This window comes from Psammomys obesus, unplaced genomic scaffold (assembly GCF_907164565.1).
Source record: "Psammomys obesus unplaced genomic scaffold, mPsaObe1.curated_primary_1811, whole genome shotgun sequence".
Taxonomy (NCBI): Eukaryota; Metazoa; Chordata; class Mammalia; order Rodentia; family Muridae; genus Psammomys; species Psammomys obesus.
In genome coordinates, this window is record NW_026591918.1 from 7,331,367 (window position 1) to 7,348,413 (window position 17,047).

Below are 17,047 nucleotides of genomic sequence, written 5' to 3' on the forward strand. Positions count from 1 at the left end.
AAGAAGAAGAAGAAGAAGAAGAAGAAGAAGAAGAAGAAGAAGAAGAAAAGAAGAAGCAGCTATGCCACTGAAGAGTGCCAACTGTATGCCCTCAAGATCACATGACTCTCCCAAGAGCATTGAGAGTATTATACTGCATATCCCTAGCCCAGGACAAGAAGAGAATTAAAGTTTTACTGCAGCTTCTACTGAATGCATAACACCATCATCAGGCTGAAAAATTACGAGTTGAGCCATGGGTATAGGTCAGGGACTCTTTGCAGAGGCCTCATCATTCATACAGCCCTACATTCAAGATTCTGTGCTATAGCTTACTAGCTTTACCATTCTGTGTAAGTGAAATGATCATCCTGAGCTTAAGTTCTCATAGAAAATTATAATAGTACTTACCTTGTGGAACTATCAGGATGGTAAAATGACTGTTAACATTGTAACTGTCTATTGTTGTCATTGAACAAAGCACAGCTTTAGTCCTGGAATCAAGCTGGACTAGCACTTACAGTTAACACCTAGCGCACTGTTTTGTATACATTGGATCATGAAATCAATGTATTGGGCATAACAAACATTTCAAGATGATCAGAACAGAATAAGGGTACAAGGCAGTAACATCAGAATAGAATCAAGGCGAGTAAAGCAGAACAGAACATAAAACACACCACAAGACTGCAGTCAGGAATTGGTTGTGGAATGTGACAGTCATAGCGCCCAGAAGGGTGTGGATCAACAGTTCAAACTAAGTCTGGGGTATATAGAAAGATCCTGTCTCAGTGATGATGGTGATGATGACTGATTGATTGATGACTGATGGTAATTAATAGCAAACTGCATTCCAGAGAATAAGAATAAGTGATTAGGAATATGAGGTTCACTTCTGAGGCTGTGTGAGGAGCAATGTAATGTGAGGAGCATTCCGTAGTGTGCCCATGGTTTGTTTTGAAAGTTTGAAAGACACTGCCGCAGGGAAACATGCAGTTTTGTACCCATCAGGCCCCTGGGGGAGCAATGCTTGAACAAGGATAAGGAGAGACCTTTTATTGGAAGCAGATGGCACCTTTCCTACTGATGCTCACCAAACAATTTTCTGCTAAAGGCCTGGAAACCACAGGTCCCTGTAACCTATTTGTGAAGAAGAAATGCCATTGGTGATAGGTCAACAAATTTCTCTCCATCTCTCAAATTGGAGAGTGGCTACTTCAACTGCACTCAGTGATTTCTAAATAAACTGCTTCAACAATCAGCTGTGCACCTGGCTGCCTTCAGACTTATGGGATGAAATGTCTGGCTTGCTTCAAAGTCTACATTTCCACTGCAGAGAAAGCCTCCATTTGTGCTAGCCATTCGGAGGAAGGACAGACCCCATGCCAGCTGGGAGTTCCTCCCTGTTCTGTAACAGAGCAGCCATAGCCTCCAGCCCAGCACAGACTCTACACACAGAGAGATGTCAGCAAACCAAGGTGCATGGACCAGAAAGGAAGGAGAGGAGTTTTCTTTAGGGGAAGCCAGAGCCTTCCCAGAAACAAACATACACAGCCTTCTCAGAGCGTGGTCCAAGGACTACTAACTTCCTGAGACAGTGCTTTACCCAGATTCCTGGGCTCTGTCCATGTTCACTGGATCAGAATCTCTTAGTGTAAGACCTTGAAACAATACATTCTAACAAGATCCCCCATGTGACACCCTGCATACTAACGCCAGATCCTGCCAAGTGGGGCTGAGCAGCCAGACACTGGGAGCAGTGGGGTGGGTTATGGCACAGTCAGAGACACAGAGGTGTGACCCAGCCAAATGCATTTGGAGACTGTGAACAGTGCATTGCCACCTAGACATTCAGGATGAGGACATGAGGGGTGTCCACAGCAGCTGAGGGATCCTGGCGCCCTATCCCAGCCCGGCATGTCTCGTGGAATATTCAGTGGATGTTTGTTGAAACAGGAAGGAAGAAGACATTTCCAGCATTTCACCAAAAGCAAATGTATGCATGTGAGCCTCAGAAGACAGCAATAGAACTGCCCATATCATGGTCGTCTGTCCAATCTGGACTTGTATTGAAAGCAAGGAGAAGGTGGAAGCCTTGGGTTTCAGGATGGGTTATGAATGTTGAATAAACATTTGAAAAAATGTGCTGTCTCCTCCCAATTTCGCTTATCATGGAAAATTTTCCTGATGACCCAGTGAGACAAATTACTTTGATTGCTAGAGATTCACTAGGAAACTGACTCTTTGGGGTGAAATTCTGGCTTAAACATGATTTAACTGAGCACTGGTCACAAATATCTCCTTTTGCAAAAGCAAATGAAGTTGGTTTCCAGTAAGGCCTGCCAAGGTATTTGGAAGGTCCCAGCAGGGCGCAGGACTGCCTCTCCATGTCACCCAAGAAGCCTACCCATGAGGCATGGAAACCTTCCTTCCCTTTGTAGCCTCAGTGCCCTGATATCTGGCAAGAACTCAGGCTTAGGGGTCAGGACTCAGCTTCCTGTTTGACCATCCCTGACCTCCCATGAGGCTCAGGGTCTGTCCCTGTTCCTACACATTCATGGCTAGAAGCGTGACCTCCCAACACATATCACCACTCCCAAGTTCCATCTCAGTGAACAGGCAAAGCTCAGCCAGGAGGTAGGATGTTGACAGCTGATCCTAATCACTGCAGGGCCCCATGAGTACTCTACTGCAGAGAAATGCAGTCTCCATAGAGAAGTCCCATATCTGAGAGGAGCTGGATAGAGACCTCCACCACAAGCCTCTGCACACATACCTTGTTAGGTCTGATATTGAGGGAAGGAAAGGCTGGGAAGAAACAGCTTTTTGAAAAACCTGCCTCCCACTGAATCCATATCACCTGATTCCCACACCCCAGAGAAATGCCTGTACTCATTCAGAGTCTGCACTTAGTGAGGGTTCTCAGATGGGCTGGAAGAACAGACAGGTGAACCTGCAGAACGCACATGCCAACAGAGACATCCCAGGGTAGGTCCTGGGCTCTTCCTCCCAAGCTTTTCTCTCCCTGCATAAAGGTGCTAGAACCGGCCCTTGCTAGCCTGGTGCAGGCTAGGTCAACCGGAAGCAGGGCTCTGTACAGTCTGCGGCTATAGGAAGCAGCAGAGCTGTGCCTCCAGACAACACGCAACACACCACTTAGAAATCTAGTGGCACTGATGTGAACAACAGACAACACAGAGATTAAAGGGAGACCCTTCCTAAGAAGTCTAGGCCATGCCCTGCACGCAAGTTCAAGCTGGAAAAGCCTCCAGGATAAAAAGAAAAACAGGTGAAGTTTGCCGCCCTGGGAAGGTGAAGAGGAAAGGAATTCAAATTCACATTTCTCCCTAATGTTATTGGGAATGTGGCATCTGAGCACTTTATGGAATTAGCTGCAGCAGCTTCCTAATTGCCTTTGCCGAGTCGCCTCCCCCAGGTTGATGGTGGCAGTGGCTGCGGACCCATCAGTCTCGCTTGGTTCTCCTCGTGCACCCGCCCGGCACTGCGGTGCTCCTGCTGCAGCTGCCAGGCCCCGCGCTGCAGAGGCACTAGGACCCTCAGCCAGGCTGCTGTGTGCTTCCAAAAGATACTCCCTGCACTAGGGGTACTGATGCAGAAGGGCAGAGATGCTCCCCAGAGGCAAGGAGGGGGTCATCTAGCCATCACAGCCTGCTGGCACTCAGAGGGCTATGGGTGAAGGACCTGCCCACAGGGCTTCAGAGATAGATCTCCTCCAGATCAAGCCCCCCAGGTTTCCCAGCATCCAAAAGCCTAACACCGGAGCTCAGAAACCAGGCAGTGAACAGTAAGTGGAGAAAGAGGCAGAAGCCCTTCATCCTTCGCCTGTGCTAAGCAGCATTCTGTGCCTCACTAGCCTGCAAGGACAAGGAAGAGGCTGGGCAAGCTATGCATTCCTTTGTTTATCTGAACACTGATGCATGCCACAGGAAAAACGCTGAGTCCTGTTCCAAAAGTAGGTCTATGCCAGGTGCCAAAAGAGGACCCCTCCAGGTCACAACGAATAAGCTTGTCCTGGGGGGGGAATCAAACTCCTGCTCATTGTACCCCACCCACCTCACAGGAGATAAGGGGGCCTCCACATATCACACATCCCCAGACCTGCCAGGGGCATGGAAGAGTTTGCCAGACTCACCCCCACACAATGAAATTGACCATGAGGGTCAAAAGGCCATGGCCTTCAATGTGGCTATTGATTGTGCACAACTACAAAAAAGCAGGCACCAGCACAGCACACATCCAGGAGAGAGAGACAAATAATAGGACCAGAATGTTACTAACCCATTAACCAAGAAACAAAAATAGACAAGACACTTTCCAGGCACCAGGCTCCGTATGAGCACTATTGTGTGACTTTGTACTTACTTAAGCCTACCATGGCTTCATTTTATAGAAAAGGAGCCTATGTCCTCAGTGCAAAGCCAAGAAAGGTCAGGCTGGATCTCAACGCCAGATCTGTCTGGTCACAGAACCTCCGAGCCCCAGCTGGCTATTCTAACATCCAATAACCCTATAGATAAAGCACAAGAGCAAAGTCAACCTAATCCAGTCAGATTCTCAGACATCAAACCTCCTGAAGGGGAGGGCAGATCCTCAGGGGAAAATCAAAGACAAGTGACATCTTTCTATTATAACAAAAAGAACTACGAAAAGGTAGAGATCTGTGGACCTTCCTCTCCTTCCCTTCCAGTCTCCTTTAAATTCCTTGTTATACAAGCGAGCAACGAAACATCCAAGAAACGAGACAACAAATACAGCTGGAAAGAAGCTGCAACCTGCAATCTTTAACGTCAAGTATCCACAAAGACCAAAGCAAGGAATCAATGGCTGGTACTAGGAAATTCGAAAAAGCCTCCCTCTGACCCTACCCCACTCTAGGAACTGGAGTTGAAACCTCTATACCAAAGGCCCAGAGCACATCTACATTTTCTGTTTCTGCATCTTCAACACAGATGACCTTATGTTCAAATAGATAAAACACAAGGCCCAAACTACAAAAAAAGCTGGCAATCTCATCTTTGTCGATGCCTCCTAAGAATTCCTGGTATAGTTCAGCGACAAGCAGCTTGATGCGTGCCTGCAAACAAAGTGGCCGACACCTCCTCTGACACCTCGCCATCCACTGGCCTTTAGGCAGCCAGAGCTTCCTGCTGGGTGGAAACTATGGCTCAGGAATAGCGATAATGATGGAAACAGCATTATAATGGTCTGCCTTGGTGAACACTTCCTCAGAAACACTTATTTCCAAGCATCCTCTTGGGTCTTTTCACTTGGACCTCTCAGCTCCACCCTAGAAACAGGTACCTCTAAGTATATTTCCTAGATAGTGAGGTTGAGCAACTGACCTAGAGGCCCTGAGACTCCTAAACAGTATCATCTAGACCCCAACCTGAATGGCTGACGCAGACTTTACACAGCTTTACACAGATTTCTGTTCCCAAGACCAACTACTTCTCTTAAAAGCAGATTTTTAAGTCAATCCTCTGATTTCTAAATCTCTCTATATTTCCTATCAGTTGTAAGGTATTTATTTTCAGAAAGAGAGGAAAAAATGCAAAGCTTATTACTCAAGTAGAAAATCCAGCTATGGCTCCATAATTCTGGAACTCCTGTTCTGGGTAATATTTATTCTTCGTCATTTTCAAACGATAAGTATCTGTGAACACTCTATGGAGAGGATTACATCTTCTTTCATAGTGACCAGAAAGCTTGATATTCTGCAATATTTAAATTTGGGAGCAAAACTGAGGGGGGAGGGGTGTTAATTAGTTACCAATATTCCTTTAAAAAGGAAAACAGCACATGACTATTAAACACACCTACATACAAACACAAAAGTCCCAGATTTGTTGCCTTTTAGTGAATCTCTTGAACTAAGTCATCTGAATCGGCATGCAAATACATATGCAAATCAGTATGCAAATTCTGTATAAAGCCAAATGACAACAGTGCGACAGTGTCTCCACTGAGGCCCAGGCCAAAGCTAAGAAAGAACATTCAAACTTCAGCCTCTCCATCCCAGAACCCAAATGAGTTGCACTTATTTCTGGAGAGAGAAAAAGTCTCTGCCCATCGAGCTGTTCGAATATGGCACATTCACACTGCTCTGACGGACAATCCACTAACAACAGGAACTCAGAGTAGGCTGAGTGCCGAGCTGCACGTTGTGAGTCGGGCTGAACGCTACCTACACCCGATAGATTGGCAACCTCCCACATCTCTTGCTCTTTACGTGTTTCCCCACCTCCGCTTCCACAAAATACAGTGGGAAAGGCGCCGTGGATGGTACAGGCACAAAGAACAAAACACTTGCCCGATAGTTTTAACTTGAACCTTGCTTTGAGAATATCACAAGAACAGACTTTAACCCCACGGTTGCCCACCTTTTCCACGCAAGGGACAACACGGGGAGAGTCCGAACAAGGAAAAAAAAAGCACTTTCCTGAACATGTGTAAAATGTGCTTCTTTTGCCACCATGCCTCTGTCCATTGATGTGCACGACACATATGGCCTCAGCGTTATCACCACGGAGTCAAAGGGACAATAATTTCAAGTTCGTCTCCTGTTCTTCAGTGATAACGAAGCGGGAGAGTAACTGTGCTAGAGTAGCCAGAAAACTAGGGCTTTCCTGGGCCACGAGTTCATCTTTACACACGACCCTATCATGCTCAGAGCCTGATGTCGCGGTGAATCTGAGCATACGTGTGTGAGTTCCAGCTCCTAGAGCTGGAGCTGCTGTAAGAGGCATGACATGGCCGCTAGGAGCTCAACTCCGTCCAGTCTGCGCCAGCACTCTCAGCCCTGAGCTGCATCATCCACCCTAACTGTGCTGTTTTAGGATACACAAATCAAGACCTGGGCTGAGCAGGTTAGTGACTAATACGGAACAATTCGCCCCCAAAACAAGTGTAAAACCAAACAATCCAAAAACCTCCTCAATTGTCGCAGGCTCACTGTGAGAAATCTAGAACCAGACACAGGTCCCCTCCTGAGAGCCAAGGATTATAGCTGTCAGAGAATTAAGAACTAGCCTGTGTAGTGGCATGCCCATAATTCCAGCACTCGGGATGCTAGGGAAAGAGAGACTCCAGGCTAGTCTGGGCTGTTATGAGACCATGTCTCAAAAAACCATAAGATATTTTGAAAAGGAAGAGTAGGAAGGGAGAAAAGGAGGGGAAGATGGGGAGGGGAAAAAAGGAAATTCAAAATCATGTTAAAAGCATGTGTGGGCCCAGATTTGGATCTAGATTTGGAAATTCCATGAGCCACTGATTCCCTTCATTCCTTTTTGTAAACAGGACCCCAAAGTTTTAGGAAAATAAGTCACACACACTGGAAAAACGTAGGAAGTTGAGCAGAGATGAATGGCTGTTGGGAGTTTTCAGTGAAAACATGAAGGGAAGACCCTCCTGGGTTTTGAAGAAGAGTTAAGTCTTCAAGTCACAGCTGAGACTCACACTTAGTCAGCACTTTCACAAGGTCACTGTTTCTCCTGTCAGCTGGAGCAACCTAGAAGCATATTGCCCCTGCTGACCACCATCTGATCAGTCAGCTCTGTCGCTGTCCCTCAGCCACTGCTCAAACCTTGTGAGACACAAATCCACACTGCAAGGTAAGGCAGCTTGACCTCATCATGGGGGCCCGGCCACCAATAAACTGCCAGGACTGCGATTTGGCACTCTGCTGAAGACTGAGACTGAGGGAGCATAAGCAGGGAAGGCATTCTTGTCCCACAAGCGCTACCTGAGACCCCACAGACTTGACTGCAGCTACATTCAGGTGAGTCAGGTGACATAGGCAAACCTAATGCGAAGAGAGGCAGAGACCTGAGGATCAAAACACCCTGTTTCCAAGCTGTTTCACCTCCTGAAACCTCAGGCCCCATCTGTGAGGCAGACAATGCCAGTTGCCTCTGTGTGGAGGGACCCAAATGGGCACCAGCTACTCTAGCAGGAAGTGCTCAGCTCAAATCAAACAGTCAAAGAAAACAAAAAGAGCCCATTTTCTTTCCCAATGGGCATATTCCTGTATACCTGGACTGATTATGACCTTGGTAGATTTTTCAGAAGTCCAGGGGCCAGTCAGACTCTACAATTCTGTGACATTCATGAAAACAAATGGCTCTTGAGCACTTTCTGCCAATTGGCCCAAATAAAGGAGATTTTCTTTCATTGCTGACTTCCACCACGGCTCACAGTAGCTTTGTGCAGAAGGGGTTTAAATGTACTCGGTTACTACAGCAAACGCCATCTTCAAGACTTCAAGGCCCTGGTGACTGGGGTGGGTAGTACAAGCTGTACTCGTGCCACCTCTTTAAGGACACAGAGCAGGTCTGTAGATGCTCAAGGCCAAAACACAGCAGCAGGGCTGCCAAGCAAGCTCTAGAGAGGACAGGTCCATCAGGAAGAGCCAAGAACACCAGGTGCCCTTGCCTCCTGTGGGGGTGACAGATGGCTATCCCCAAATACTGCTCCACCTCTCTATACCCCTTTCCGCAGCCTGTTCATGTCCAGTACCATTCCGCAGGAAGGCCCTGGGAGAAGTCGAGACTCTTCAAAGGCCGGCAGAGAGTACTGTCCCAGCAGGATGCGTCTGGCATGCTGTCCAAGAGGACACCAGAGTTAAGAGGTGTCCACTGTGGCTGCCGCATGCATACTGTAGCGAGGTAAAGGCTGGGTGCACAGATTCGTGTGTGCTCCTCTCTCTTTATGGGGCAGAAGCAGCCACTTCTTCAGCCTGACCCCCTGCCCAGTTAGGCAGACCCTGACTGACAAGCTCTTGTGGGCACCTTCTCCTGTCTAGGGAGAAGGGAGCTAGCCTCGTTCTGTATACATCGCATTCGCCTTGACCGGAACTGTACTGTAGAAAAGATCTACACATCCCCCTGCTTATGGTGTTGGTTCCCTGTCAGCTACCAGGTGGATCACCTTCCCACGGGGCCCTCACCAACCCTTGTACTACCACTCCCAAATCCACAGGTATTTAGGGACCCAGGCCCCAGAGCTTTTAGCAAAGACCTATAGAGCTTTGTTTTCGTAATACCAGCCATAATGCCCACAGGGAGTTGTTGCCAAAAGCTTTTGCTGTGCCTGGCATTGTGCTAAGCACTTTGCATATTTCATTCCATGGACTGTATTGGCCTCCTTTCCCATTTAAAGGTACAGGTTCTGAAATGTTATACCACAAGGTGACCCAGATAGGAAATGGAGACAAAAAACACAAATCTAAGTTCTTATGACTCCAAGACTGTCCTCTCAGCCATTATTCTGGTTTTAATTATTTCTGAGGTAATTTCCCAGATGTTACCTCATTTCATCTCTAAAGCACTCTATGCTAGAGAAAGTAGGTATTAGTAACCTTTTTTCCCCAAAGAGCAACTTGCATTTTAAAAGATCGCATAAAGCATGTGGCCAGATGTGTACATACGCACAGAAGCCACTTGGAAAAGATGCTTAACCTTTGCAGGCCTCACCTGCTAATCTGTGAAATGGGTTGAGCAGTACTCCCTGCCCTTAAGGACAGATCTACTGCTGGTGTTTTTGAGACAGGACATCACTGTATAAGCCTGACTGGCCTCAAATGAACAATCGTCCTGCCTCAGCCTCCCCAGTGCTGGAATTACAGGTGTGAGCCACTGTATCCCACTACAGAGTGAATGCTCCATGGGTCTGCTATTAGATTAAGCAACTTCCCCGAGGCTATACAGGTAATGACAGAGAAGATAAGCAGACAACCCCCCCCCACCAGGCCAGTGACCTTTTCTTTAACAGCACCTCTCTAAGGGACAAGTATCTCGGCAAATGCTCCAAGCTCTCCAATGGAACAAGGATGGGCAGAGAAAGTGCCATAACCGATGAGACCAAAGGTGAGACACCCAGGAGGGAAAGCAGCAAGCTGAAATGAAGACATCTTGTCCCATGGAGGGGTTAGCCAAGCACCAGTAGACCCCAGACTTAGTTTAACACTCTGCTTTCGGTGTTTTGTGATCAACCAACAGGCCCTGAAGATTCCGCAGCTGCCCCTGTTCTTAGCAGTTCCTCGCAATCCAGCGCCTGCACCATTCTATCTGCTAGCCAAATCCATGCCTGATGAATGGCAGCCACTTGGTTCTGTACCAGCATCCTGGTTTGCTCTGTTTGATGAACCTCTCTAGCCACCCAAGAGGGTGATGTCCTCTCCATCAGCAGGCTACATTGGGCACACTCTGTAAGTGACGTCTGCCTTGGTAGCACAGACGCAGACACGAGCGTGAAGCTGGTAACTATCATGGTACCGACAGATGCAAGCCCCTGTATTGACTGGCAGTTGCTCCCCTGAAATGCATACCCAGTGGTCTGTGGTACGAACCCACAGCATTTATGGCTCTGCTCAACTTGCCAGTCTAGATCCTTTACCTACATATCAGCCTTTTTAACCTCGAGAGGGTTAACCATCTTCCAATAACAGGTACCAAGATAAATGCCCTGAACTATGCAAAGGGAAAATCATGGCCAGCCACTCCTTGTCAAGAGATAATAATTTCCTTTTCAATATGGCCTTGAAACACCAAGTTAGTCTCTAGGTTGCATGTGTTCATAATCCTGATTTGGGGTAACTGAGAAGCTATCTAACATATACATTTAATACAAACTATAAAGAGTAGTGTCTCATTTAACTGACCCATCAAGTACCCTATAAGTGCTGCTCAAAGCAAACAAAAACTTGTCATGTTTTAGAAACATATTTTTTTTCAGTTTATTTGTACAATAATTTTTCTGCTGGCGTGGCAGGCAGACCATCCCATAACACATCAGCAACACAGCCAGCCTCCCAAGGCACGGAGGGTGAGTCCAAGCACAGACCACCGCCTTGCAAAGGGCACTGTGACTCTACTTCATACACAGTCTGCTGTTGGCTAATCACTCAAGGGAGCCTGAGGATTGTAGCTGTTCTTCCTCACTGCCCATTTTCCCTTGAAGGAAAAGGTACATTCTGTTTAATGGACTGAGGAGGACAGAAGAAGGTTCTAGTAGGGTCGCTGGAGCCAGGTTTCAGAAACTTCTCTCTGTGGACAGTACTCAAGAGTTCACCGCAGTCATTCGAGATGAAACATGGGGCATTAAGTCTTCATCTAAAAATGCTATTAAAAGAAAGTAGAGTCTCATATGCTAATTTATAGACTGACACTTTATAGCATGTATTTAATTTCTTCTATAGTCTCAGATACAACGAAACCTTTAAGTCAAATTATAGCATCTTAAGCAACTTGCACGCCCTAACACTCTATGCCTCAAAGGTCCTGAAAGACAGGGCTCTAGGGCTGTGTCCTCTGGTGCCGCTGGTACAGGAGGTAGGGGCACTGACAGACCCTGTGTCTGCAGAAAAAGAAAAGGCCCATTGGTTGGCTTCAATGATGGCAAATATGGATTAATGACAACCCCGAGACAAAGGACCCTGCTCACAGGAGATGTGCACTCATTTTCGCAAGCTCAGCACACTCTGCCGTCTATTGGCTGCCTTTTGTGGGAGCACCATACAGCAATGGAGATCCATCAAGAACAAAGTCTGCAGTCCAGTCCGCACTCGCATGGAAATGGGCCTCAAACTGAGGAAACGAAGTGGGAGTACGGCCATCAGTACACGGATGTGTGGCTTCACGGTTCTTGTGTTTTGCTGGAACCACCCAGCGATACCTTCATCAGAAACTGGAAACACTGACTGTGCTTGCCGTAACTAGTAGACAATTTGATATTCGTATGTCTGCCCAAAGCCAAACTGGTGTTATAATAACTGCACCTGTTTATTAATTAATACCAGAAAGAAATCACTGTACTAGTGGATACCGGACACATGACTGCAACGGAATGGAAACCTGAAGTTCGCCTCCAACGAGAATTTCGTTCACATTTTCGGCCCCTTGATTTTAATGAGCATATGCAAATCTCTTTGAGTAACACTGGCTGCAGCAACTCCTAGTAAAAGAAAGAAAGCAGGGTATTTCTGACAGAGAAGAAACCTTAGGAAAAGGAGCAGAGAAAAAGAAAAACAGTAAACCGAAGAGGTTCATAGAAAAGCTCATCTAGGGACCCTGTGGGCAGTAAGAGTACAGACACCTATCAAACGTCTGTCCTGCTGACAGGGCTAATGAGACCAGTAATTAACCAGAAAGACTGGAACTGTCATTTCAGAACTGTCAAAAGATAATATAAAAGGAGATAGTCTACTAATCTGAAGTGATGCTGTGAACGGGCCATCAGCATCACAGAACAGCTATCTTTGGGGACAGCAGATAATTGTCTTTATTCTAAAAAACAGAGGCTCCTTCATGGTCTATAGGACTGTGCTTCCTTAGGACAGCACAGCACGGACCCCCAACTGGTAATTCACAAATGTTCACTGTTAATTATTTAAAAGTCCATTGATTTCCACATTGATGAAAAGTCATAATTATAAGAATGGCTAAAGGAATCGGCCTCTTACTTTGCTGACTCTGTCCTGCGGAGAGACATCAAGTTTATGTATTATGGCCGTCTCAATAAATAGTTGATAACACAAAAGCCTGCTTGAACATTTCAAGAATCAAACGGCCTGAGTGCTGCAGGAGGTGTCCAAGGTAACTGTGGCCTCTTTGTTGATGTTAATGGAAGAAGCAAGTATTACCTGTGCTTGCCATCACGAGCCTGGAAAAACGGCACTAGGACCCACAAACAGTCATGCCCTGAATGCAGGTCTAAACAGAATGAAAAACTCAGCCTCGGTGGAAATCCCCTTAAGGAGAAGGGGATGAAAATCATGCGGGTTTAATGACTTTTATTGCAAATGTTAAAGGTGTCTTTGTGGTTAACAGCCAGGTCCTCAGACCTATTAGAATACTCCTCTGCGAATCTCAGAATGGAGAGGTGACAGAACTATGCCCCCCTGAAAGAGCCCAAACAAAGCACGCTCTTTGGGGGGGGGGGAATGAAGCAAGATGGGGCAGCTGAATACTGGCACGAATGTGTCAAACAGGAAGGTAATTTAACGCTGAAGAGAATGGAAAGCCCTGCAGTACCCACCATTGAGGGTGACAGCTGACAGGCACACAGGGGCACCCCAGCACTGGCCCTCAAACAACCCCCAAGCTGCTCAGGACTCACGCCTGCCTTCCACTCTATAGACAAAACACACAACTGTAAAAATATATCTAGCTCAGCATGCCTCAGAAGATCAAAAATGCCCGCTGCAAATGACATGAATAGATGGCTAGTCCCATGTTCAACAGAAGCAAAAAGAAGAAACTAAGAGGGCAAGGCTGCTTAGGACCTACTGTAGTATCCCGAGCTAAGGCAGGCAGAGCCGTGCCACCAAACACAGAAACAAGTAAGAAAACAATGGTCCAGTGTAAGGTGGCAGAGTACACTGACCCCTGGGAATGCCTACTTCAGAGGCCACTGCAAGCCCTAACCAAGAGGGCTGCCAAAATGGCAGATCTCCCAGTCTCCAAACACCTCAAAGTGGGTGGCCAAATCTTATTTAATTTATATCCACAGTGATTACTTTGGAAAGTTTATGGGCCCTAGATCAAAAAAGAAAGAAAGAAAAACTTCCATTCTAAAAATGAACATGCTACCTTGATTCAGAACATGAGGTGCCAGTTTGAAAATGACATAAGTATATAAGATTATATTGTAGCATACAGTATATTTTCCCTTAACTGAGAATCAAATCTAAATATCCACACCTTACAAGTGAAATTACAGCCTATTACGCAACCCAGCATTATCACCTGTGAGTTCCCTTAACACAGTGTTAATGCATTTTCCAATTGAATTTTCTAACCCATTTTCAAAGCACCTCAGTTGTTAGGATACAGATGGATAGATGCAAACTGTTTTGATTTAGAGAAATAATCCCTAATGCAAGTGGCCAGCAACTTGAAAATAAGAAGGGTGATGGTATCCTTGCTTTTCAAAGTGATATTCTGTCTCCCACACTCCAAGTGTGCCATATCTCTTCCCATTCATACTGAGCGCTCGAAACCAGTGTTCTGCATTTTAAAGAATACAGTAATATCTTGGAGATCAATATGGCTCAAAGATTTCTGCAAAACGTTCCCCAAATCTAATACACCCTTCAGATCATTTATGAAAGTACTTGCCAAGCAACCCAAAGCCTTGGGTATCCCATAACCTCTGTTGTGAAAGATCGCAAATCCCAGTATTAGAGCAGACACCCACCCTGGACCCTAACGGAAAGCACCACTTCACCTTCCCCTCGAATCAGTTACAAAACGCCAGACAGCAGCAGGGAAGGGCGACAAAGCATTAAACAGCTGGAAATAATTACACAATTGTGAAGCTGCAGACAGGACAAGGGCAGAGCAAGGCTGGTGAATTCAATATCAGGAGCTATGCTGATCGGAAGGTAAGCAAAGTCCCTTGCCAATTCCAATGTGCTGCTGTACCATAACCAATAACAGGGCTGACGGAGTTCGGGCAGCATGTGTGTATTCTAACTTCCAAGAGAAGAAAAATGTATTTCATATGCACCCCAAAATCTGCACTAGAAGCTACGTACGTACAACCGAGACCAAAACTGAGGATACGTCTACAACACGCAGATGAAAAGTATTTCTTTAAAGTTATACAATATGTTCACTTCTTTCAATGCATGGGCCAAATGCTCAGGCTCTGTCACAGTCCGGAGCCTGTCACATAAAACATCTGACAAGCAGGCGAAAAGCCAGAGTACAGGCAAGGCTGGACCAAATTAAAAGACAACCAGGAGAAAAGGCCATTCTAATAAATGCGGAGGGCCACAGGTATGCGAATGACCCCCTTATATAAAGACAGACCAAGGCATCAAGTTTTATCAACAGACTACCTTTCACTGAACTTCTTAATCTACAGACGAACAGTCTTCTCTATGGCCTCAAGGAACCTGGTGCCTGGCTTTTTTTTTTTTTTTTTTCAGCCAATATACCTTGCCATCCCATTATTGGATGATGCTTTGTTATAATACTTGAATTTCATGTGACAACGGTTTCATATAACGCCCCGAAATGCTACTCTCCGAAACGGAATGCCATAAATAAAATATGGACTTGGTTACCAGGCAGCATGCACAACACATATGGCACATTGGCCCAAAAAACACATTTCAAAATGCTTAAAAGTTAACTTAACAATTTTAGCTGTTTATACCCATTCTCAGAGAATTGTCCCCCAAAGGCCAATCTTATTTTCTATTGTCAAGAGAATATCTGGATTAATTTGGTTAATTTGCTGAGTTGAAATTCTCTTCACCCGCTCTGATCTCCAACCCTACCGGCCGCCCACCCACCAGCTCATTCTTTATCTGAGAGGGAAGAAAGGGGACCGTATATCTCACGATGGAATTTTAAGCATAGTGCTGCCTATTTGAATTAAAATTGATGCAGTTCCTGATAAACGCCTAATAATCAAGTCTCCATTCTCATTCCTCTACAGAAATACATGGACGCCGACCAATTTCTCAAGTTTGTGGACCACTCTCCCAGCCTATTGCTCGGCAGTGCAGCTGAGTGGAAAGATAGCCACATTCATTCCCCTTATCTGTAATGATGTAATGCGCCCCAGCCCTGGGTCCAGATGATTGGGGAATAATGGGATTGTACAACTGCAGACATGACAAACACTGCAGCTGCTATCTCTCTGATACCCTGAACTCCACCGCTCCCATGCAAGGTGGAGGCTCAGAAAACAGGCACCTACTCGGCCCCTTGGATGAAGTTAGCATCTTTTGGCCAAGGAAGCATCTGCTCTCGCCCTGAGACAGCGTTATAGACAACTGAGAGGAGAGCCAGGCAGACACACTGTTTCCAAGCCCCAGCTAGGACAGCGAGAGTGAGTACCCTGCCTTTCTTTGTGTTTAGAATCAAGTGTCATCTAAAAATAACCGGTTGGTAGGGAGAAGTCACTGCACAGCACAATGCCAAGAACCGGGGATCAGAGACTACTCTGATAACTGATGCAGCTCTGGGCTCACGTTTGTTTGGGAAAAAAAAAAAAAAAAACTAAATCTGCCTCCATTTTCTGTGCTAGAAAAATCATCGCTGTCTGTCACCACAGAAACCTTACCTTTTGCAGAAGCTGGGAACCCGAGTACTTGGCAGCAATGGATTTTATCTCCCCACCAAAAGCGGAGGCCCACAGCTTCACTCTATGGGGAGTAAGGGCAGAGGAAGAAATGTAACACCAAGTGTCACCGTCACACACGCGCACACACCGGACTGTGGGAACATTAAAGAAAAAGGGAAACAAAGATAGAAAAAGCTCTCTCTTACAAACTACCAGCACCAAACTGCAGAAGCAGAGCGGAACGCGGGAGGGGGTCGGGGGGGTCACCGGAGTTCAGAATATGCTAGGTCTCCCCGGCTCTCCGAAAAGACCACGGGCTTTTAGAGAAACAATTGCCCGGTGACTTAAACACCTAAAACGGGCATCACCTGACAAATACTACTCCGAAGAAATCCACCCATCCCCCGCTTCCCGGAAAAGTGGGATGGTAAGGTAACAGAAAAGAGGACCATTGAACGGCCCGTGGAAGTTGCAGGTAAACAGGCTCTAAACTTGGCGCTGTCACTTGAGGTGAACCTCTCCGGGTCCTACTCCCCCGGACCGAGGGAAAGAGCGAGAAGGTCCCACCCCAGGCTCCCTGACCGGGTGCCGCTGCAGGGAGACAGGTGCAAGAGGCGAGGCCCGCACCCGCCGCGGGTCCTGCCCAGCCGCACCTGCAGGTGCCCAAACTTGAGCTCCCCGGGTCTTCCGGGCGCCGGCGGCCCCTCCCCGGGAGTCCCAGCGCCGGGCACTTACACGGAGAGCGGGATCTGCTGCTCCGAGCGCACCACGTCCCCCAGCGCGGCGTAGAGAAGCGCGGCGGCTAGGAGCGCCGAGGCCCCCCGGGACCCGCGGCGCGGCGAGCCCGGCCCGGCCATCCTGGGCTCCCTCCGACTCGCCGGCGGCGGCGGCGGCGACTGGGGCGGCCGCGGAGAGCTGCGCCGGGCGGGCGGTGGGCGAGCGCCGGGCTGCCTGCTCCGCCGCGCGCGGCCCC

At 47.1% G+C, this 17,047-nt stretch overlaps 1 protein-coding gene across 3 annotated transcripts in view; it reads right to left on the reverse strand.

Moving 5' to 3' along the window:
• Window positions 1–16,931, reverse strand: part of Cacna2d3 (calcium voltage-gated channel auxiliary subunit alpha2delta 3) — an 818,761-nt gene extending 801,830 nt beyond the window's left edge. For all 3 annotated transcript variants that reach the window (XM_055612383.1, XM_055612382.1, XM_055612381.1), the window contains exons 1-2: window positions 16,810–16,931; window positions 16,075–16,156 (exon numbers count right to left, since the gene is read on the reverse strand). In XM_055612383.1, the coding sequence (XP_055468358.1) occupies window positions 16,075–16,156; window positions 16,810–16,931 (204 nt within the window). The remainder of the gene's footprint in view (window positions 1–16,074; window positions 16,157–16,809) is intronic.
• Between the last annotated feature and the right edge of the window lie 116 nt (window positions 16,932–17,047).